The following is a 22,563-nucleotide window of genomic DNA, read 5'->3' as shown; positions in this document are numbered from 1 at the left end:
CGTCATCCGCAGGTGGAACGTTTGACCCTTCTGAGAAGGATTTTGTGGCAGGTAAAAGTGGAAACAAGTCTGTCTCACTCGAAGACCTAATTCACCCCTTTCAATGTTTACTTTTCTAGGTCTTTCTACTGAAAGTCAGAAATTTTGCCACTGATCGCAAGTGTCTGGGGGCCAAACAATAGGGGCTGGTCAGTTGTCCATTAAAATCTGTGGACTGAACCTGGGATATTCTAACTACAATTTTAAATTAGAATAGAATTAGAATAGACTAGAGCTGGAAGGGACCTTGGAGGTCTTCTAGTCCAGCCCCCTGCTCAAACAGGAGAACCTTTACCATTTCAGCCTTCAAGTGACTGTCCAGTCTCTTCTTAAAAACCTCCAGTGATGGAGCGCCCACAATTTCTGACAACAAGCTGTTCCACTGATTAATTGTCCTCACTGTTAGGAAGTTTCTCCTCAATTCCAGATTGCTTCTCTCTTTGATTAGTTTCCAACCATTGTTTCTTGTCCTGCCCTCCAGTACTTTGGAGAATAATTGGACCCCCTCTTTTTTGTGGCAGCCCTTCAAATACTGGAATACTGCTATCATGTCACCCCTAATTCTTCTTTTATTTTAGACTAGCCAAACCCAAAACCTGCAGCCGTTCTTCAATGGTTTAGTGTCCACTCAAATCTCTCTGAGATCTCACAACAGCGACTTTACCTTACTCGTGACAACGTGGAATCCATACTGACGCATAGCTTCGCCTTGAAGAACCATCTTTAGCTGGCTGAGAGAAAGAAGTGGGAGGACACTGCCCAGCATTCGAAAACACATATAGCTGAAGGAAGAACAGACATTTGGGTCAAAAGAAAATCAAAGTTCAGCAACAGAAATGTGGGACAAGTAAATAAGGCATTCTGCACTGATTCTGGAGCGAAAGTCAGACCGAACACGCTTGAGAAAATCACTGAAGCTGCACGAGAAAATTTATGTACATTTTAAAAAGTATTCAGCAAATTCAAGGTTTATTCCCAATTAAATATCTAAGGATGGTAATTTCAAAACTACTAAATTAAGATTCTGTTCCTGCCCTCTGGAACATTTCCTTGGAACATGGTCCCCAATATTGTTATATACTCATAAATCCAGATCTCATTTTTACTTTTTAAGCAGGCCCTATAGCAAGGTAGTTTACCGTCCCAGTCTCTGTTACATATTTGATATAGTTTGTAATTGTTTCTGCTGTTCTCTTGACATGAATCATAGTAACATTATTCTTTGTTACTTGTTTCTCTTCTTTATTTGTATTTTATAAAACCCTTGAGTTACAATTGAATCAATATCCATTCACTGATTACATAAATAAATATGTTACTGTTAAAATGGGAATATGAGCATGTGTATGAAAGCATGGGACTGTTAACACATTAATTTTAATATATCTGATGCTGTAACGTCTATGCAGGTAATCCTCAACCTCTGACTTGTCGCTTAGCAACCGTTCAAAGTTATGACCTATCTGAAAAAGGGAACTAATGGCCAGGATCTGACGTTCTAATGGTCAGGTCTCCCACGCCCAACAATCTCATGATCACACTTCAGGTGCTTGCCAACATGAATCTGGCATTTACGATCGTTTGCATCATCCCACAGTCATGTGACCACGTTTTCTCATGCTTCTGACAAGCAAAATCTATGGCTATAATGGCGAACCTGGCACATGGAGCCATATCTGTGGGCATGCGAGCGTTGCCCTAGCTCAGCTCCAGGGTGCATGCGCATGCTGGCCAACTGATTTTTGGGCCTTCTGGGCCCACCGGAAGTCGGGGAAACAGGCCGTTTCCGGCCTCCAGAGGGCCTCTGGGGGTGGGAAAGGCTGTTTTTTGCCATCCCCAGGCTCCTAGAAAGCCTCTGGAGGGTGAAAAAGGGGCCTACCTGGCCCACCATGCCATTGCATACCAAAAGCGGAGGGAGTGCGGGGAGGGGGGGTTCGTGTGCGCATCCACGGGGGGGCGGGGCACATAGAATTATGGGTGTGGGCACGTGCGTGCGTGACTCCCCCGCGTTCCCCCTCCTTTTGGCCCTCGATGGCAAAAAGATTAGCCATCACTGGTCTATGGGGAAGCCAGATTCACTTAACGACCGTGTTACTAACTTTACAACTGCAATGATTCACTTAAAAACTGTGGCAAGAAAGGTCGTAAAATGGGACAAAACAACTTTCTCACTTAGCCACAGAAATTTTGGGCTCAGTTGTGGATGTAAGTTGAGGACGTATCTACATTACGCCCATTCATTATATTACTCAAGAGTCTCAGCAATCTCCAGAAGAAATAGCCAAATGGATAGATAAGTTCAGGCTGAAAAATAATTCTTTCAACTTACCTGCAGGGTCCGACATTTTCTTTAAGCAGCCCATTTTCTACGGCTTCTTTCCAGAACAGTTCAAAGGTTCCTTCTCTCAATGCCACTTTCATCAGGTCCAGTCCTACAGCTGGAAGGACTTTGTCCTTCCTCTCTGATTTGGCTGCCATTTTCAAAACTTCCACAATCCTAATGAGAAAAACAACTTCATTATTCTTTTTTGCTCTTGTTATTCCAAAGAGATCTGCCTGCAGGAGATGACCAGGCTGACCCCGAGGGAGGGGTCAAATGCATCATCAGTCATGAGTTCCTTCGTACCCACAAGAGATCTAAGTCCAACCCACCTTGAATTCCTTCATCTTTGTTAAGGAATTTGCAGAGTAACCCTTGAATAGCAAGGGTGTACACATGAAAGCGATTGAGAGTAGGTACGAAGAACCACAGTCAACACACAGATACACTGAGTTGTGTTTACTTTCAGGAAATAGTAAGGCACAGTCCAATAAAAAGTCCAGGTCATACACATATAAAGCAGGAGATAGCAAAACGACAGTCCAGGGATAATCCAATAACAAAATCTTCTTACCAGTCATCGCAGTCATTCACAATAAACAGTTCTTCTGGATTTGAAACAGTAGCATACAGAGATATCAGAGAGCAAGAACAGCACAGAGAAACAAACCATGTTTCTAGTTCCCTCTTAAGGAGATCGGCTACAGAGCTAACCAATCAGGACACAGTATGATGCAATACAGCAGTCTTAAAGCTATATAGATGGTTGATATATTGCCAACCCAACAAGGTAGGTAATAATCATTTCCTAACAATCTTTTTGGACTGTTGCCTTCTGGCAGAAGATGCAGAACAATTAAAACTCGGACCACACGTTTTCTGAATAGTTTTTATCCCAGAGCTATAATTGCACTCAACAATGAACTAAAGGGCCACCATCAGTGAGCTGTTGGACAGCATTACTTGGTCTGTTGTGTGGATGTTTGGGTGGTTTAGGGGTGGGGAATTTGTGGTGGGTGGGTGGGTGTTTGGGGATTGTCATGTGTGTTGGACCTGATCTTCAAGTGTTAAGTGAATTTCGTTGTATGTGTATATTACTGTGTATATACGTACAATGACAATAAAGTTATTATTATTATCCTTTCTATTAATTTCCCTTGATCGTTAGTAATTCAGATTCTTGTAGAGAGCTTAAGATTGCAATAAATCTTTACACTCATTTGACCTGCCTGGATCTCCTAATTTCCCTGGTGCCTGACATTAATCTTAACTACTAATAGCCAAGGGAAATTAACAGGAATTAAGAATAGAAGGAATTCAAAAATATGTCTAGTAAATGTTGGAAATGTAACCGAAAATCTGGCACATATTATCATCTGTGGTGGACTTGTGTTAAAGCAAAAAAAAAAAAAAATACACATGTGGCTAGAAAAGATGTCAGAAAAACATGTAGAATCTTAAACTTGAACTTTTTTTAATTAAGTATAGTACCATAAAAATTTGACAAAGTATATATTTAATATTGCATGTATCAACAACAGCAAGGATTGTACTTGCGCAGCATTGGAAAAATGAAGAAATACTGCTAGATGAAAAGATAATTAAGAAGATACCTGGACGGTGTAGAAATGAACAGACTTACAATGAAGATTAAACAGAAAGAAGATACAGAATACTATCAAACATGGAATTTATTTTATCAATGGCTGGAAAAAAGGGGTAAAGATTAGGAATATAATTTGTATTGTTAAGCAAACAAAATAACCCAGACAACATGATGTTTATTAAGTACCAATTAAATGTAATAGTAGAAAATTAATAAAAATTTATATTAAAAAAAGAATAGAAGGAATTCAAGATGGGTTGGACTTAGATCTCTTGTGGGCACAAAGGGACTCATGACTGATGATGCGTTTGACCCCTCCCTCGGGGTCAGCCTGGCCATCTCTTACACTGTCTTCATTATTGCTGGGAAGAAGGGGAAAAAACCTTAACAAACAAGGAAGAATTTAGAAAGCAGGCATCTGCTGAACAAAACCCTTGATTCAGCTAACTGGTTCAAACCCAGAGCCAAGTCAAAATGTGTAAACCCAATCAAATATAGATTTCTTAAGCAAACCACAGTTAAAAAGAATCCGTAACTTGCTATGTGCAAGCCTAGTCAGAGATTAGCAGAAATTCTTCCCGACACAAGGATATTTCTTACCCTTTCTTGGGATAATTTAAACATAAAATATATGCTCTACCTCCCCCTTATCACCCTTTCCCTGGAAACAGAATTACAGTAAAAGTAGTCTTTGCCTTACAACCACATTTGGGACTGGAAATTTAGTTGCTAAGAGATATGACCATTAAGTGAATAATGTGACAACCCAATTTATGAGGGATTTTTTTCCCCCATATTTGTTAAATGACTCACACAATCAAGTGAATCACATGGTTGTTAAGCCAATCTGGCTTCCCCCATTGATTTTGCTTGTCAGAAATCGGCTGGGAAGGTCGTAAATCATAATCATATGACTACAGGATTCTGCAACTGGCCATAAAAGTGAGCCAGCTGTCAAGGGCTCAAACTGCAATATGTGAACATGATGCCATAACTTCAAGGATAAGTCATTAAGTCACTTTTTCCATGCCTTTGTAACTCTAAAGTATTGTTAAAACGAATGGTTCTTAGTTGAGATCTACCTGCACTGCAGTCCATTTCTAGTTAGTCAGTTATTTTCAATAGGAAGATAGGAATCTGCCATATACGTGGTGTGAGAGAGAGGTTTTCCCTGGATGCTTCGTTAGTTTTACTGACCTTGGGATGTTTTGAGCTGTCACAACAGCAGTTGTGCCCAAGAGAGCCTTCAGCTTTTCTGGTCGGAGAACTTTGGGGAATTTTTGGATGCCCACCAACAGGAGGTACAATTGACCAGGAGTGCTGAAAGCTGCAGTAAGTTCATCCTCCAAGATATTGTAAAGCACCTTTTCAAATACAGTCTCTGGGATCTGCAAACAACAATGCCCCAGGGGGGAAAAAATGTGGATAAATAATTATCAGCAGACTTTTATCTATGTAAGGCAGGGGTGGGTTCTAAATTTTTTTACTACCGGTTCTGTGGGCGTGGCTTATTTTGTGGGTGTGGCTTGGAGGTCATGTGACTAGGTGGGCGTGGCTAGCTGGTCAGAGTCATTTCTGGAAGGTCCTCGCACTTACGACCTGACTCATTTGTTTGCTTTTAACACTGATCAGCTGTAGGACGACTCTTTGAAGCCCCATGGCAAGAGTTTAAAGTTTTTTTCCCTCTAGTCATCAGCTGGGACTCAGGAGGCAGCAATAGATTGGGGGTGGGACCAAATAAAAGGTAAGAATAACGTGGGGGGGTGGGGGGGTGGGAGGGCGGGGGAGGGAGGGAGAACCGGTTCGGTGACATCATATCGTCACCGCTACCGGCTCGGCCGAACCGGGAGGAACCCACCACTGATGTAAGGTTATATTTTGCCTTTACATCAATGATGTTACGTAGTAGAAATCAGCTACTTCACTAATCAGCAGTCACTGATGGGACAGGGGTAGGTCTTCACCTTTAATGAAAAGAAGGACTAGGGGCGACATGATAGCAGTCTTCCATTTGAGGGGCTGGCACAAAGAAGAGGGGGGTCTACCTATGCTCCAAAGCACCTGAGGGTAAAACAAGAAGCAATGGATGGAAACTAATCAAGGAGAGAACCAACCTAGAACTAAACAGAAATTTCCTGACAGTGAGAGCAATTAATCAGTGGAACGTCTTGCCTCCAGAAGTTGTGGGTGCTTCATCACTGGAGGTTTTGAAGAAGAGATTGGACAACCATTTATCTGAAATGGTATAGGGCCGTGATGGCGAACCTATGGCACGCGTGCCTGAAATGGCACGCGGAGCCATGTTGCCTGGCATGCGCAGCGTCACCCATTCTATCTGTATCTGTATGACAAGATCGCTCAGATTCGGGAAGGCCTGGCCTCTGACTGGGTAAGTCCGGACGGGATGATTGAGGCAGGTCTTGAGAGTGTTATCTGGGAGGAGTTTGATCCTGTTGCTCACGAGGATGTGGACAGGATCCTGGGACGGCTGAACGCGACCACATGTTTATTGGACCTGTGTCCCTCCTGGTTGGTACTGGCTTGCCGGGAGGTTACACGAGGCTGGCTCCAGGGGATTGTTAACGCTTCTCTGAGTGAGGGGGTCCTGCCGACTGCTTTGAAAGAAGCGGTGGTGAGGCCCCTCCTCAAGAAGCCCTCCCTGGATCCGGCTATTTTGGCTAACTATCGTCCAGTCTCCAACCTTCGCTTCGTTGCGAAGGTTGTTGAGAGTATGGTAGCGCGGCAGCTTCCCCGATACCTGGATGAAGCTGTCTATCTGGACCCACTCCAGTCCGGTTTCCGGCCTGGGTACAGCACGGAAACGGCATTGGTCGCGTTGGTGGATGATCTCTGGAGGGCTCGGGATAGGGGTTGTTCCTCTATCCTGGTCGTTAGACCTCTCAGCGGCTTTTGATACCATCGACCATGGTATCATGTTGCACCGGTTGAAGGGGCTGGGGGTGGGGGGCACCGTCCTGCGGTGGTTCTCCTCCTACCTCTCTGACCGGTCGCAATCCGTGTTGACAGGGGGGGAGCGGTCGACCCCGAGGCGCCTTGTTTGTGGGGTGCCACAAGGGTCGGTCCTCTCGCCCCTTCTGTTCAACATTTATGTAAAGCCGCTGGGTGAGATCATCCGTGGCTTTGGGGTGGAGTTCCATCAGTACGCTGACGACACCCAGCTGTACATCTCCACCCCGGGCCACCCCAACGATGCCCTTGAAGTGATGTCCCAGTGCCTGGAGGCCGTGCGGGCCTGGATGGGGAGAAACAGGCTCAGACTCAACCCTTCCAAGACCGAGTGGCTGTGGCTTCCGGCGTCCCGATACAGCCAGCTGGTGCCATCGCTGGCTATTGGGGGCGAATCACTGGCCCCCACAGAGAGGGCTCGCAACTTAGGCGTCTTCCTGGACGCACGGCTGTCTTTAGAAGAGCATATGACGGCCATGGCCAGGGGGGCTTTTTATCAGGTTCGCCTGATACGCCAGTTGCGTCCCTTTCTGGATCAGGACTCCCTACGCACGGTCACTCAAGCACTCGTCACTTCCCGCCTGGACTACTGCAATGCTCTCTACATGGGGCTCCCCTTGGGGTGCACCCGGAGGCTGCAGTTGGTCCAGAACGCAGCCGCGTGGGGGATTATGGGAGCGACGGGGCGCTCACATATAACACCTCTCCTGCGCGAGCTGCACTGGCTTCCTGTGGTCTTCCGGGTGCGCTTCAAGGTGATGGTGACCACCTTTAAAGCGCTCCATGGCTTAGGGCCGGGGTATTTGCGAGACCGCCTTCTGCCGCCGATAGCCTCCCACCGACCGGTTCGCTCTCACAGAGAGGGCCTCCTCAGGGTGCCGTCGGCCAGGCAGTGCCGGCTGGCGACCCCCAGGGGGAGAGCCTTCTCTGTGGCAGCGCCTGCCCTCTGGAATGACCTACCCCCTGAGATACGCACGATATCAGACCTCCGGACTTTTCGTCGGGCCCTGAAGACACACTTGTTCCATCTAGCTGGGCTGGCTTGATCCCATCCTCTTAGTTTTTTAATCGAATTTCGGTTTTAATTAGGTTGTTTTAAATTCGGGCCAAAATTATTTAATTGTTTTTTAAAATGTTTTTAAATTTTATATGTTATGTTTTATTCTGGCTGTACACCGTCCTGAGTCCCGCAGGAGAAGGGCGGTATAGAAATATAATAAAATAAATAAATAAATAAATTTCTCTTCCGGGTTTCTCATGCACAGGTGCACACGACGATCAGCTGGCCTTTTTTGCATGTGGCAGTGCCGGAATCTGGAAGAGCTGGTCTTCCATTTTCCCGCGTGAGCATGCGCGCCAGGCAGCTGATCGTCGCGTGCGCATGCGCGCCAGAAACCCAGAAGAGTAGCTGGCTGAAACCAGAAATTCAGTAGCTGAAACCGGAAGTTCATTGTCAGGCGCGCGCATGTGCCCTGGGCAGCTCCACTTCCTGGTTGCGGCCCAAACGCACGCACACTCCCTTTTCAGCACTCAGTGCCGAAAAGGTTTGCCATCACTGGTATAGGTTTTCCTGCTTGAGCAGGGGGTTGGACTGGAAGACCTCAAAGGTCCCTTCCAACTCTGTTATTCTTTCTACCGGTATTAGCACCCCATTAGTATCAAGCTGGCCACTACAGTATATGAAACAAAATGTTTAACTAAGATGGGTGGCCTGATCCAGCATCGTTTTCGAAGTTACAATGGCAAGACCAAAGAGCTTTTTGCCAAGGATTGCAAAAGGCAGGCAGACTTGTAAGAGGGAAGACAGCCTTTCAAATACCCTCAGCTTAAATCACGTAGTTTTGTGATCTGGACACACAGATTAAAACTGTAACAAGTGAATCATATATTCTTACAATAACGATCAACAGTCTGAACCTTTTTCTTCTTAGGTCTATTGGTACCTCTCTCTCATTGGTGGCTAATGTCACAGCAGTTACAAAATAATTTGCCCTCACTTCTCAACACTGTAAATAGAAGCAGCAATGATGTGTGCATACAATTGGTCATTCTCCACCTTCTTACCTTAAAGCAGATGTTTTACAAAAGCTTTTAACAAGGTCCCCTTTTTTGCAATTATCCTGTCTTCCTTACCTCAGAAACAATGTCAACTAATGTCTTCCTTGGGAGGTCCTTAAGATGGGCATAGTGGTCAGAAAGGCTCTGCAGAAGCTGGACACACTCAAGGAGAGCCTTGGAGTCCTAGGGAGATCAAAAACCAGGCTTTATAGTGCACCCAGCCAACCCCAATTTGTTTAGCAAAGCTGTTCTGTCCCCATCCCACACACGCACCCCCACAGACGGCCAGGAGTTAATAAGCCACACGACAAAGTCTTTGAAGATAAAGCTGGCAGCAACCCAGTGGCTAGCTGCCAATTCAGACTTTACTCACACAAAACAAAGATTAGACTGCAAGCATTCCGATAAAGCAGGCAAAGTTTCAGCAATACAAGGATTAGTCCAAATGCAGTCCGACAAGGCAGGCAGAAGTCCAGTAACGCAGAGATCATGGATTATTTCTAGTTTTTGCTCGTCACAAACTGAACCGGCCACCACACCCACATTTATACCCTGTGGGGTGTGGTCCAGTGAGTCAGCTAATCTCTGGCACGCCTTCCCCTCTGCTGTGCACGCTTCTCCCTGCACCGCTGTCGAGGATCCAGCCAGCACTTATGTCCTTCGTCGCTGTCCACCTGTGGCTGCGGGGACGTGCTTGGCTCTGGGCCTTCGGTGTCCTCCGGAGGCATTGCCATAGAGGAGGGTCCTGGAGAGGGAGGCCTTGCCAACTCCTCTCCCTCACTCTCAGAGTCTGCATCTGTCGATAGCCCAGGCTCAGGCAACGGAGCCACAACAAAAGCATGGTAACACTAGGCATGTCACTGGCAAAATCACAAAATTGCATCTCACTTGCTTGGCCATGTTATGCAGGGGAATTCAGTAGAGAAAGCAATTATGTTTGGAAGAGTTAGCGGTAAAAAGAAACCAGGCATCAAAGAACACGGTGTCAGGGTTCCAAGTAACATACCCACAGCAAACAAAACTCTGAGGCAGGTAGATTCCTCAAAGTATAAGTTTATTGGATATGTCATATTGGCACAGGCTGGTAAAAACTGACTCTGATTATTCCCACGGTTTTCACCTAATTAAAAGTAAAAGTTTTCCACTTTCTCAAAACAATCAGTCACATGGTCCAATCAGGATTTTGTCCAGTTGCTAGGTGACTCCAGTCCCCTCCTTCTGAGCACCTGCAGGAATGTCCTTGGTTCCCAAGAGAAAGTATTTTGCTTCGACTACATCACCCCAACTATCTCCATTCCCCCCTCCCTATCCCTCTCCTTCAGTGTGTCAGCGCTGAAATCTCAAAATGGTCTCAGTCAGGCCAGCTTCAGGGTTGACACACGGTGGCTGGACACCATTAAATCTGATACCAGCAGAGCATAGAAAAACTCAAAGATGCCGTGCAAGAACAGAAGATGTGGAGAAACCTGAAATAATTCTATAACATTACCTTGGACAGGCGCCTGGATTGGAAGAGAGCTAGCACTCCAAAAAAGTTTCCAAACAGAGCGTTCCTGAAAAGTTTCTGAAACGACAGAAAGCCAGCACACCAGGAATGTTGGTTACAAACATAGTCAGAAGTGTGATGAATTGGGGGAATGGTCTGACATTTTAACCCAGGTTCAGTCACAAATGCTTGGAAGCACCTGACCTTAAGAAAATGTCTATCTTAAAATGTTCAAATGCTTTAGCTGGTGTTTCTTCAAGACTTTCAACCTACTTCTGACTTCAATAAATACTTCAACTGCAAAATGTGGGGTTAAAGTTACCATAAATTTTCGGAGTGTAAGACACACTTTTTTCCCCTCTAAAAGAGGGTGAAAATTTGGGTGCGCCTTATACTCCAAATGTAACCCCACCCACCCACCGGCCCCCACCCTTTTGGAGCTTTTGGAGGCTGCAAATGCAGCATTCCAAACAGAAAGCCTCTCAAACAGCTTCCAAAAGGTCCATTTGAGAGGCTGCCTTTGCAAAGAGAAGCTCCTTTGCAAACAGAGCTTTTGGAGGCTGCAAACGCAGTGTCTCAAATGGAGAGCCTCTCAAGCAGATTTTTTTTTTTTGTTTTTTTGTTATTTTCCTCCCCCCAAAATAAGGTGCATCTTACACTCCGGAGCATCTATACTCTGAAAAATACAATAGTACTACAGTTCCTTGTAGCAAAGGCTGCTGTACCGAGTTGTCCTTTTTGCTTTAGCTGCTCTTGCCTTCTGGCAGCTCTTTGCATGCGTGCACTAGGAACAGGCTTCTCTTGTTCCTCTGCCTCTCTGCTATCCGCTTCTGGAGGCTCCAGAGTCCATGCATCGCTCCCAGATGGCCTTGGGCCCATCTCTGCCTCCGAAGCAGAGCCCTCGTCCAGGCCTTCCCCTGACTCCAGGACTGACTCATTGTCCTCCCCAGCCTCCTCACTGTCCAACTCCGCTGCCAGCTCCACAGACTGCTGGCGGGCCACAACAACTGGAGTCTTAGCTTGGCATGTGGTGAACAATAGAATAAAAGGGTGTTTTAGCCAGCATTACTGGCTTCTGCTAGCCAGCTGGCTATACAGACTCAGCATGCTCCACTCTCCTGTTCCTGGTTGCTCCCGGCTGGCTCCAGCAAGTACTCTTCAGACCTGGATGGCTTCTGAACTGACCGCAGCTGGCTTGCCTTCCTCTCCCAGCTTGAGTCCCATCACCCAACACCCATCTGTGGCCCCATGCATTCCCACCCCCCCAACACATGTATGGCAACTCCGAAATGGCGTATTGTGGCCACTTTAAATGGCACACTGTCTCAGACGTTGACACTGAAATTGTAAACAAATCAACAGTCTCACCTTCTTCACTCTACCGAGATCATATTTTTCCTTAATCTGTTGCAGAACTGCCAGGAGAGTCAGCTGCTCAAAAACTTGCAATACCTTGAAAAGAAAAAAATATAAAGAGAGAAAGCTGCAGAACATTCAGAATAAGTTACAGGGCCGTTCTTGAAAGGGCGAGATATTTTTTGATTCCTATTCTTGAACTGTGCCAAACCTGTGACTACATTTACAGTTCCCCTTTTTTTGATAAAAAGAGTTATTTTCTTCTAAAAGTTCTGTCTGGGCTCACATATCACTAGACTACAGCAAGCATCCGTCTTGGTAATTTGTTGGCTGGATGAGTGAGTCATGGTTGACTGAAAATGTCTCCGAACAGCAGAGATGGCAACTGTTGTGAAGAATAAAGAATTAACCTTTGGAGAACAAGAGAATGAGAGATCTCCACAAGCACTCTGAATGACAGCTCCTCACAAAGGAACTGTAAAACAGCTATGTCCCCTGGTTTTGAGCACCAGAAGCCAAGGGAAATGACATTAGTGGAGCCTTTAATAAGGACACGATGCCAGCTAAACTCACTTTCTAATCAAATTTGGAAAGGTTCAATTGAACTGGTTTATATGGCTAGTAAAGGTAAAGGTTCCCCTCACACATATGTGCTAGTCGTTCCCGAATCTAGGAGGCAGTGCTCATCTCCGTTTCAAAGCCAAAGAGCCAACAGTGTCCGAAGACGTCTCTGTGTCATGTGGCCGGCATGACTAAATACCAAAGGCGCACGGAACGCTGTTACCTTCCCACCAAAGGTGGCCCCTATTTTTCTACTTGCATTTTTTACGTGCTTTCGAACTACTAGGTTGGCAGAAGCTGGGATAAGTAACGGGAGCTCACCCCATTATACGGCACTAGGGATTCGAACTGCTGAACTGCCAACCTTTCGATCAACAAGCTCAGCGTCTTAGCCATTGAGCCATTGCGTCCCTTACTATGCTTACACAGTCCCTTACATCTTACACTGCGTCCCTTAATATGGCTATTAGACAGTGGTGAAATGTAAAATTTGTTACTACCAGTTCTGTGGGCGTGGCTTGGTGGTGGTGGGTAATGTGACTGGGTGGGCGTGGCCAACTTTTTTTTTTTAACTTTTAAAAGCATTTTTTCTACAACCTGAAGAGGTTGCAGAAAAAAATGCTTTGAAAAGCCTCTGACGATCCCAACTGAGCCGCGCGATCATCAGAGGCTTTTTTTTTACTTTTAAAAGCAATTTTTCAGCCGAAGTGGTTGTAGAAAAAATGCTTTTAAAAGTAAAAAAACCCAGCCTCTGATGATCGCGCGGCTCAGCTGGGCATGGGGGGTGGGTAGGGATTTTTGCTACCAGTTCTCCGAACCACCCGCCACCATCACTACTGGATCGGGCGATCCAGTCCGAACCAGGAGCATTTCACCCCTGCTATTAGAGACCTTCAAAAGAAGAAGCTTAATTTGAAAGCTGGTAAGTTTTATCTTCTTTAAGGAATTTTAAACAGATGTTCAAGAGTTTAATATAGAATTGCAAAAAGGAAAAAAAGATTTTTAAAAAGTTTCAAATGGCCTGAGAAACCAGAAAGATTTGGAATATTGATTATTGGTGCTGTAGGATATTAAAAAAGCAAATATATAATTAAATAATATACCTGTAGGAGATGACTGAAATGGAATTAAAACCCATATTAGGAAGCTAATTATGTGGCTTGTAGAAGTTTGCAAATGAACACTAGAGGGAACTAAAGGACCAGGCAAAAAAAGTTAAAATGGCTAAGTTAGTTATAACTTTTACTTGTCTCAAAGAATCCTTCAAAAATGGACTAAGATATTAACAACTAATATCTCAAAATTTATTCAAATTTCAATGATTAAACATTTGATGAGAATTTTTTTAAAAAATAACTCTTAAACACAGACATTATAGAATTTAAGATACAGAAGGCAACAAAACTGAGTTTATCAAAATGGGAATACAAAAGACAACATCAAGAAAATTATATGGTCATGGAATAGCTATGATAAGAAATCCTAGATGATGCCTTTCTATGGGATTTTACAAAATAGATTGGGGACAACTTTGAAGCCTTTTTTTGAATGTCAATGATCAATGAAAGATCAAATCTTACAACGCCATTAAAATTATTTAATTGTGAAGAGCGAAAGGAAGGAATATAAAGTTGGACTATTTGATCAGAGATAAACAATGTGTTTTGTTTTTTGGTAACTCATAATAGACTTTTTGCTGAAATAGGACTGAAAAGAGGATGACTCATGGATTGTGTATGGATAAAAGTGAGATTTGGGAAATAAGAGGGATTGTAATTTTAAAAGAGGGTAAAAATGTACTGTAGTAGCTTATGCTTGATGTCGTGAAGGTTGCAAGCTATTTCTTTATTATTTTTTTGTTTATTTTTTCTTTTCCTTGTACCTTCAGAGATTGTCTTTTACTTTTCTTTTTCCTTCTAGTTTAATTTATATTAGCTTTTACTATGTTTACCAAAAATATCAATAAAATGATATATAATTTCTCTCTCTCTCTCTCTCTCTCTCTCTCTCTCTCTCTCTCTCTGTGTGTGTGTGTGTGTGTGTATGTGTGTGTGCGTGTGTGTGTTTCATTGAGGAACACCAACCTGTGCTAATGCCAAACTGAATCCAGGACGGGCCACTTCTCGGGTTGCTCCCAATCCGTCAATCAAACGCTTCACTGTATACTTTAAAAACTCATCATCCTAAAAGAAATTGCAAAGGGAATAAATTGGCATAGAAACTGAGTTTACCAACCATGCTATGTCATAACAGCTTCTTGGCTTTTAATATGCTACAACTCATCCAATTCAATTTTATTCAATAAATCAAGCAACCCACACAGTAGGGAGATTTATGTGCAAGATCAAAAGATTCTATTTTAATACTAAAAACAAGTTTCACAAATGCTGCATTGCAGTGACTTAATTTTCCACCGTTTCTCCCCAGTAACATTTGCAAAATATGGGTAGAAAAGAAAGATCCGGAGGAAGAATTAAATTAAGCTTTTTAAAATCACATCATAATTCTTTCTTTATTCTTTTCAATACAATAGTGTTGGAAATAAATTGTGTAAACAGGGTCAGTGCAACCCTGTTTTTCTGTCAGTGCAACAACTCCAAAAACTGAACAGAACAGACCAGTTGTGGTAACAGCTGAGGACAGAAACTTAGCAAAGAAACAGAGTTTAAAGTTTAGAATAGAATAGAATAGAATAGAATAGAATAGAATAGAATAGAATAGAATAGAATAGAATAGAATAGAATAGAATAGAATAGAATTCTTTATTGGCCAAATGTGATTGGACACACAAGGAATTTGTCTTCGGTGCATAAGCTCTCAGTGTACATAAAAAATACATTCATCAAGAATCATAAGATACAATACAGGGAACTAAATAAGCAATCAAATCATACTAGGAAACAAAATAAATCAATATAAATCGTAAAGATACAAGCAAAAAGGTTATAGTCATAAGTAGAAGAGATAGGTAATAGAATAGTAGTAAAGTAGAAGAACAATAGTAATACAGTCTTAGTGTTGTGGGAATTAGTTGTATAGCAGAGTAATGGCATGCAGGGAAAAAACTGTCCTTGTGCCTAGTTGTTCTGGTTAAATCTTTTTTTAAAAAACTTTGGGTTTAAAAATGGGCTGTGATGGGATGCTGCCACTTTAACAACCGGTTCGGTGATTGTGGCTTTGTGCGCGTGCGTAGTTTTACAAATACTAACCTTCTGTGTTACCACTTGGGAGTAACACAGCTGAGGCACGGCAATCCACTCTGCCGCACCAATCAGCTGAGAAGATAAAGGTAAGTAAAGCGCAGGGGTGGGGAGGCGGGCCGACCTGATCGTCGGAGCGAACCTGTTCACTCCCAGCTGATCATCAGAGCTACTGGTTTGCCCGAACCGGTCAAAACCAGTAGAATCACACCCCTGGCTGGATCTGGCTAGGGAATGTCAAAGCATTATATTAAAAAAATCCCCAATGCACTCTTATGGGAGAGGTAATTAGGCAGTGGCTTAGTTACAATACTTCCATTGTAAGCCCCCCTCCCTTCTAGTCATGTAACCCAGAGCATTTCATGCCCCTGTCAGAGTCTGACTCTGAGATGGAAGAGGAACGTCTGACAGAGAGCGAGAGAGTAGCTCTGTTGGCTGTGGAGAAAACTGGGGAAAGGCAAAGTGAGGCTGGGGAGAGCAGGGGAGAGTTAGAACAGGAGAGAGGAGGTTCTGATGAAGACCAAGGGCCACCCCCTCCTCATCCTAGGGAACGCAGGGAAAGAACGGAGAAAAGAGCAACGTGGGTTGTGTGGTTTACGAGGGAGGAAAGGACCCCGATCCCCTTCACAAAATACACCTGGAGCTGGAGTTTAAAAGGAGAGGCAAATGGGAGGGACGGTTGTTGGGAAACAAATGCTGAGTTTATGTTTGTGTTGACTGCTTTATCTGAATTCTTGGCATCCTCCCAACCGATTTAATTTACGGCCATGCTATTTCAATTCTGGAATTCCTTATCTTGCTTGCCCTGCCGGATTAATTACCCTATCTTGCCCTGTTGGATTTATGGTTGGAAGTTTTGTCTGCTTACATGTTTGTGGAAGGGCTTTTCTCCATACCGGAGAGTAAAGGGACGTTGGGGGCAAAGTTTGGAGCTAATAAAGGGACTTGTACTTATTTTCTGGCTGTGTTGCCTTTGTGCCACGGTCCGGGTCATCACAAGCAGATCTTATGCAGCCTATACAATACTTCCTTGTACACATAAATATACAAACAGAAATATGTGTAAGACAAGGAGGTAGTACACACACACACACACACGCAACACATTACTTTGTTACACAGAAAAACCAGAAAATTCTTATTGTCACTATTAGTACAGGTAGTCCTCGACTTAAAACCATATATTTAGTGACCATTTGAAGTTACAACGGAACTAAAAAAAAGTGACTTATGACCGGGTTTTACACTTATGGTTACTGCAGCTTCCCCATGACTGCACGATCTAAATTTGGAGCTCTTGGCAACTGACATGTACTTATGACGGTTGCACTGTCCCAGGCCATGTGATCATCATTTGAAACATTCCCAGCCGTCTTCCCACAAGCAAAGTCAATGGGGGAAGCCAGATTTGCTTAACAAACACATGATTCGTTGTAGTGCTTCACTTAACAACCGTGGGGAAAAGAATCACAAAATGGGGCAAAACTCATTTAACAACTGGCATGCTTTTGGGCTCAACTGTGGTCATAATTTGAGGATTACTTGTAAACAATTTAGAACTGAGATGCTCTAAAAATTAGGAAGTATTAGTAAAACGGTATTAAATATACAATGTATGTAAAGTAACAAACTGATATACCCGGTTTCCCCGAAAATAAGACATCCCCTGATAATAAGCCCAATTGGGCTTTTGAGCACAGGCATTAAAATAAACCTCCCTCCGAAAATAAGCCCTCCCCGAAAATATTTAAACGCAGAGCTGGAAATCAGGTAAGACGGCAAGAGGAGCCCCATCTTGCTCCATGCACCCCAAAATAATAAGACTTCCCTGAAAATAAGGCCAAGTGCTTATTTCAGGGTTCAAAAAAATATAAGACAATGTCTTATTTTAAGGGAAACAGGGTAGTAGTATGCATAATAAGTAAGGAGTAGTATATACAATATGTAAGGAATAAGGGAACCACAAATATAAATATGTATTAGTAAAATGGTTTTAAATATACAATGCATGTTAAATAATATAAATATATTGATATAATAGTATGTATAAATAAGTAAGGAGTAGAATATACAATATGTAAGGAATAAGGGAACCACAAATATAAATATGTGAATATGTATGGGAGGAAAATATAAATTGTGAATATATATTGATACGAAACTGTTGCAAAATGGAAATTTTGTTTGTTCGTGTTTTTAAAGAAAAAAATAAATAAATAATTAAATAAATAAATAAATTAAAAAAAGAATAGGGATCCCCAACCACATGGACTTGCACCGGGATCCCATCCGTGGGATGCAGGAAGCATGAGAAACCACGCCTCTCTTTGTGGATCTAATCCCTGGTGCTCAAAAGGTTGGGGGCCAGTGGTTTAGAAAGAACCCCAGATGCTAGACATAAACTTTTTAAAAGCCACCATTACAAAATTAAAGATAAATGAAAAAACAAACCAGCCAAAAAGAAAAGAGGAAAAAATAATTAAAATGTATAACTTATGAATGCAGAATTGTTAACATAGACATAATTGAAAAGTTATACAGATTAATTACCAACATTTAATATATCTATCCAAAATGACATTTGTGTAGAAAGGAGGCAATATACCAGGAAAAAGCATATTATTACAACTGATATGATGTTTGAATTTGACTAAAGTTAATCATTACCATGGAAGTTTTCAAACATTTCTGTCACTGGTTGAATTGTTGCATCAAAACAATTTCACACACTTTAAAATACCTTTGATCTAGTGACAACTTATGCATTGTTTGGCAATAAGAAATCTGGCTGCTAACAAGAGATCCTGAATCTATGTTTTAATTGCTGTAGAACATAAAGACAATAATCCTACTGTGAGATTCATCTTAAACAGTTTTTCTGTGATTTTTTCAATTTCATCAAAAACTTTTGAACAAAAACTAATTGGCCACTGCCACCAAAGATAAAACAAATACCATTTTGTTTATACCCTTACCAATTTAAATAGATTTTATTTCTAAAGTAGTGCTGTAATCCCCAAATGAATTGTTTTTGTTGCCATTTGTTGATACACAGTGAAATGGATTATTAAGAATTATATACTATAAAGTGTTTCAGATAGATTCATTGTACAAAACCAAATTATGTTCACAATATTTTTAAAGGCCTTCTAAACAGTCTTTTGTAATTGATAGGAATGCATTATATGAAATGGATAAAATTATTATTAAACTAAAGATACACCAATTCTCCAATATTTTTAATGAGCTGAGATGAACTGAGATGACCTATATGATTCTTTAAAAAGCATAATATTAGGTTTAGTTGAAAAGGAGTTGGATCTTTTTTCTATTCCTTTATCATAACCTACCGAAATTGGTAATATAATTATAAAGTTATCACCACTGAATACAATAACATTCAGGGCTAATAACTTTATTCCCTGTTAATTAGATACCTAACTTAATAAATTCCTCTATCCTCCATTCCTTAAACTGAGCAAATTTATTCTCATACCAGAATGGTGGATGGCATATAGATTAGAAACCAACCATATTTCCATTTTATTGAAAATTTCTAAGGATGATTTAAAATATTGGTTCATAAAATACAGTAGTTTTTTTTTTAAAAAAATGAAATTATATAGCTCAGACTGAAGGTGAATTAAGTACCAGTTCAACTAATACAGGTAGTCCTTGTCTTACAACAGTTCATTTAGTGACTGTTTGAAGTTACGGCATTGAAAAAAGTGACATATGACCATTTTTAACACAACCATTACAGCATCTCCATGATCAAGTGATCAAAATTCAGGCGCTTGGCAACTGACCCATATTTATGACGGTTGCAGTGTCCTGGGGTCATGTGATAACCTTTTGCAACCCTTTGATGAGCAAAAGCAATGGGGGAAACTAGATTCACTTAACAACCATGTTACTAACTTAAGAACTTCGGTGATTCACTTAACAACTATGGTTTTAAAAAAATGGGGCAAAACTCAGTTAACAAGCATTTGCTTAGCAACATAAATTTTGGGCTCAATTGTGGTCACTAAATCGAGGACTACCTGTACCACAATCCGTTTTAAATCTTCCTAATCACATGAATTGTCTGAACTGAAAGAAATTTTTAAATCCTTTTTTCCCGGATATTGCTATCCGAAAAAAAAGATTTTTTTTATTTTGTTTATACTGAGCAGCTTATCTGATTCTATGACTGATATAAGGATGCCTTATGTTCCTTATATTTTATTAAACTACCAGTGAGCATTGATCTTAAAAGAGTTTGAAAAAGAAGCTTTTTGGAAGGGGCGATTTTCCCACTAGATCCATGACAACCCTGCAAAAGAAGAAATCCTACAGAGTTGCTTCGAAGCAAAATGGGTGGCAAATAAATTTAATAGACAGCCAGAGGTACCTGTGGGTGGAAAAATCAAAGTATTAATCTACTCTCCACTAGGAGAGTTCCCTGGGTTGGTATGTATGTATGTATGTATGTATGTATGTATGTATGTATTATTTATTTATTTGTTTGTTTGTTTATTTATTTATCTATTTATTTAATTTCTATACCACCTTTCTCCCGTAGGACTCAAGGCGGTGTACAGTCAAGAAAAATACAGATACACAAAACATCATAAAATTGCTAATTAAAATTATTATTATAACATAGTTTGGCCCAATTAAATAGAACCTAAAATTAGATAACATTTTAAAAACATTCACATGTTTATCAGGCCTCCTCAACCCTAGATCTGACGTGGGGCAATGGTGAAGGTGCTGGACTAGGGGTAGGAAGGGCCATTTTGTACCCACCCTCGGCCATTATAGTTCCCAGGGTGGCTTGGGGCCAATTGCATTCTCTCAGCCCATCTACCTCACAGGGTTGCTGTTGTGGGAACAAACAGAAGAGAGTGGTATGTGTGAGCAAGATGGATGGACTAGTATAGTGGCGGAGGGGAAGAACTGAAAGAATAGATTAGGATAGTGTATGTCAACCTTGGCAACTTTAAAGTTTTTTTTTATATATAAATTTTTTTATACCGCCCCCTCTCCCGAAGGACTCGGGGCGGTGAACAGCCAAAATTAAAAAACATACAATATAAACATTAAAATACTATAAAAACAAAATTAAATTTATATTGGCTTCCCCCAATTTAAAACCCCTTACCCATAAAATTCAGCAATTAAAAGATTTTTAACCCAGCCCGGCTTGCTGAAATAAAAAAGTCTTCAGAGCCCGGCGGAAGGTCCAGAGGTCCGGGATCAGTCGTATCCCTGGGGGTAGCTCATTCCAGAGGGCGGGTGCCCCCACAGAGAAGGCTCTTCCCTGGGGGGTCGCCAGCCGACATTGCCTGACCGACAGCACCCTTTTGGACCAACTCCCAGAACTCCCCAGCCAGCTAGGAGTTGAAACCCAAATATCCTAAAGTTGACAGATCACTGCCTCAGGGATAGATCCATATGGAGAAAATCTTACCTATGTGACCATTAGGAATCGACAACTATTTGATAGCATCTCATCAATCTGCTATGCGCTTACCCATTACTCTCCTGTACCAAAAGTCTGTAGAGATTCTCAGTCATCCAGATCATAGTTGTCCCAAAGGTGCTTTTTCAGGAGGCAACTGGACTTCCTTGGTTTTTTTTTTCTTTTGAAGACATATCGCTTCTCATCCAAGAAGGATTCCCCACTATCCTGTCAAGAGCTGAAGAAGCCTCTTGGATGAGAAGCGAAACGTCCTCAAAAGAAAAAAAAAAAACAATCCAAGGAAGTCCAGTTGCCTCCTGAAAAAGCACCTCTGGGACTCCTGTACAAAAGTTACGATCATAATCTAATAAATAGAATGTCTCCTCTTAAAGCCCCCTGCCATTTTCTCTCCCCATCCCGGCAACTCCTGTCTTCCAACACCCTTGGAAGCCGCCACCGACAACCGTGCTTCTGAGCGCGTCCAAAGTGCAACCTAAAAAGAGTTAAAGATCTCAGACCTAGCATCGTAGGGAAAAAGACTCTTAAGGCTCTCTTCAACCGCAAGCACTTCCCCCGGGATCAACGCCCGATGCCTTACTTTCTTGTTTTCCTGCAAGTAGTTCAGCAGCCCCTCCGTGGCCTTCAAACGGATCGCCTGATCGGGCTTGGCGATGTCCCAGAAATAGTCCAGAAACTGCCGACTCTGCCCCAGGAGCCTGCCCGGCTGCGAGATCGAGGCCGAAGCGAGGCGTCCCGCCGCCTGCCCGCTCTTCAGGCTGCCATCGCCAGCCATGCTGGTTGCAAAGGCTGCACGTGGAAAAGCCCCCGTGATGCACCAGAGGAAGCACGTGGAAACCTCCCCTTCCGGGTTCAGGAAAAGGAAAAAGCTGCATCCCGCCTCCTTCCCACGTCCCTAAGTAGAAATCTCTTGCTCAGAGGCGAGATTGGCATCTTTGGACCCCGTTTCACCCTTCTCCAATCCGTATTCTCCAGATCCCTGGGAACTCCAACTCCTATGATCCTCAGCCGGTGGTTATTTCGAGAAACGGTGGTTTCAGCGGTGGTTTACCCCAGTGTTTTGAATAGCATGGAATGGAATGGAATGGAATGGAATGGAATGGAATGGAATGGAATGGAATGGAACGGAACGGAACGAAGAAATTATGAAGAAAATGTGTGACTGTGCTGAAATGAGTAAATTGATATTTGAAATAAGAGAACAGGAAGATAAACAATATTATTTGATATGGGATTTATTTTATCAATGGATAGATAATAAAACATGGAGATGAAATATGATATATGAAATGAAATTTAAGATAAAATGTGTAAACACTTGTTTTTTGTCAGGGGAAAAGAACATGTGTCATATATTGATATTTTGAAGATTTTGGGAGCACAAAAGGATTTTAACCGACCGAAACACTTTCTGTAATTGTTTGAAAGGATGATGTTTTTATGTTGTTTTTGTTTGAAAATAAAAAAAGGTTTAAAAAAATAGAATAGAATAGAATAGAATAG

At 42.2% G+C, this 22,563-nt stretch overlaps 1 protein-coding gene across 1 annotated transcript in view; it reads right to left on the bottom strand.

The window, feature by feature from the left end:
- MYBBP1A (MYB binding protein 1a) overlaps nucleotides 1-21,849 on the bottom strand; it is a 95,173-nt gene extending 73,324 nt beyond the window's left edge. Inside the window, exons 1-8 of the mRNA XM_070932069.1 lie at nucleotides 21,641-21,849; nucleotides 14,478-14,576; nucleotides 11,845-11,928; nucleotides 10,480-10,554; nucleotides 9,066-9,173; nucleotides 5,163-5,353; nucleotides 2,369-2,536; nucleotides 704-821 (exon numbers count right to left, since the gene is read on the bottom strand). Coding sequence (XP_070788170.1) covers nucleotides 704-821; nucleotides 2,369-2,536; nucleotides 5,163-5,353; nucleotides 9,066-9,173; nucleotides 10,480-10,554; nucleotides 11,845-11,928; nucleotides 14,478-14,576; nucleotides 21,641-21,835 — 1,038 coding nt within the window. The 5' untranslated portion in view covers nucleotides 21,836-21,849. The remainder of the gene's footprint in view (nucleotides 1-703; nucleotides 822-2,368; nucleotides 2,537-5,162; nucleotides 5,354-9,065; nucleotides 9,174-10,479; nucleotides 10,555-11,844; nucleotides 11,929-14,477; nucleotides 14,577-21,640) is intronic.
- Nucleotides 21,850-22,563: the final 714 nt, after the last annotated feature.

This window comes from Pituophis catenifer, unplaced genomic scaffold (genome assembly GCF_029215685.1).
Source record: "Pituophis catenifer annectens isolate HBS135680 unplaced genomic scaffold, rPitCat1.0.hap2 SCAF_1, whole genome shotgun sequence".
Classification (NCBI taxonomy): Eukaryota; Metazoa; Chordata; class Lepidosauria; order Squamata; family Colubridae; genus Pituophis; species Pituophis catenifer.
Note: the sequence above shows the minus strand (reverse complement) of the source record. Positions and strands in the feature narration are given on the sequence as shown.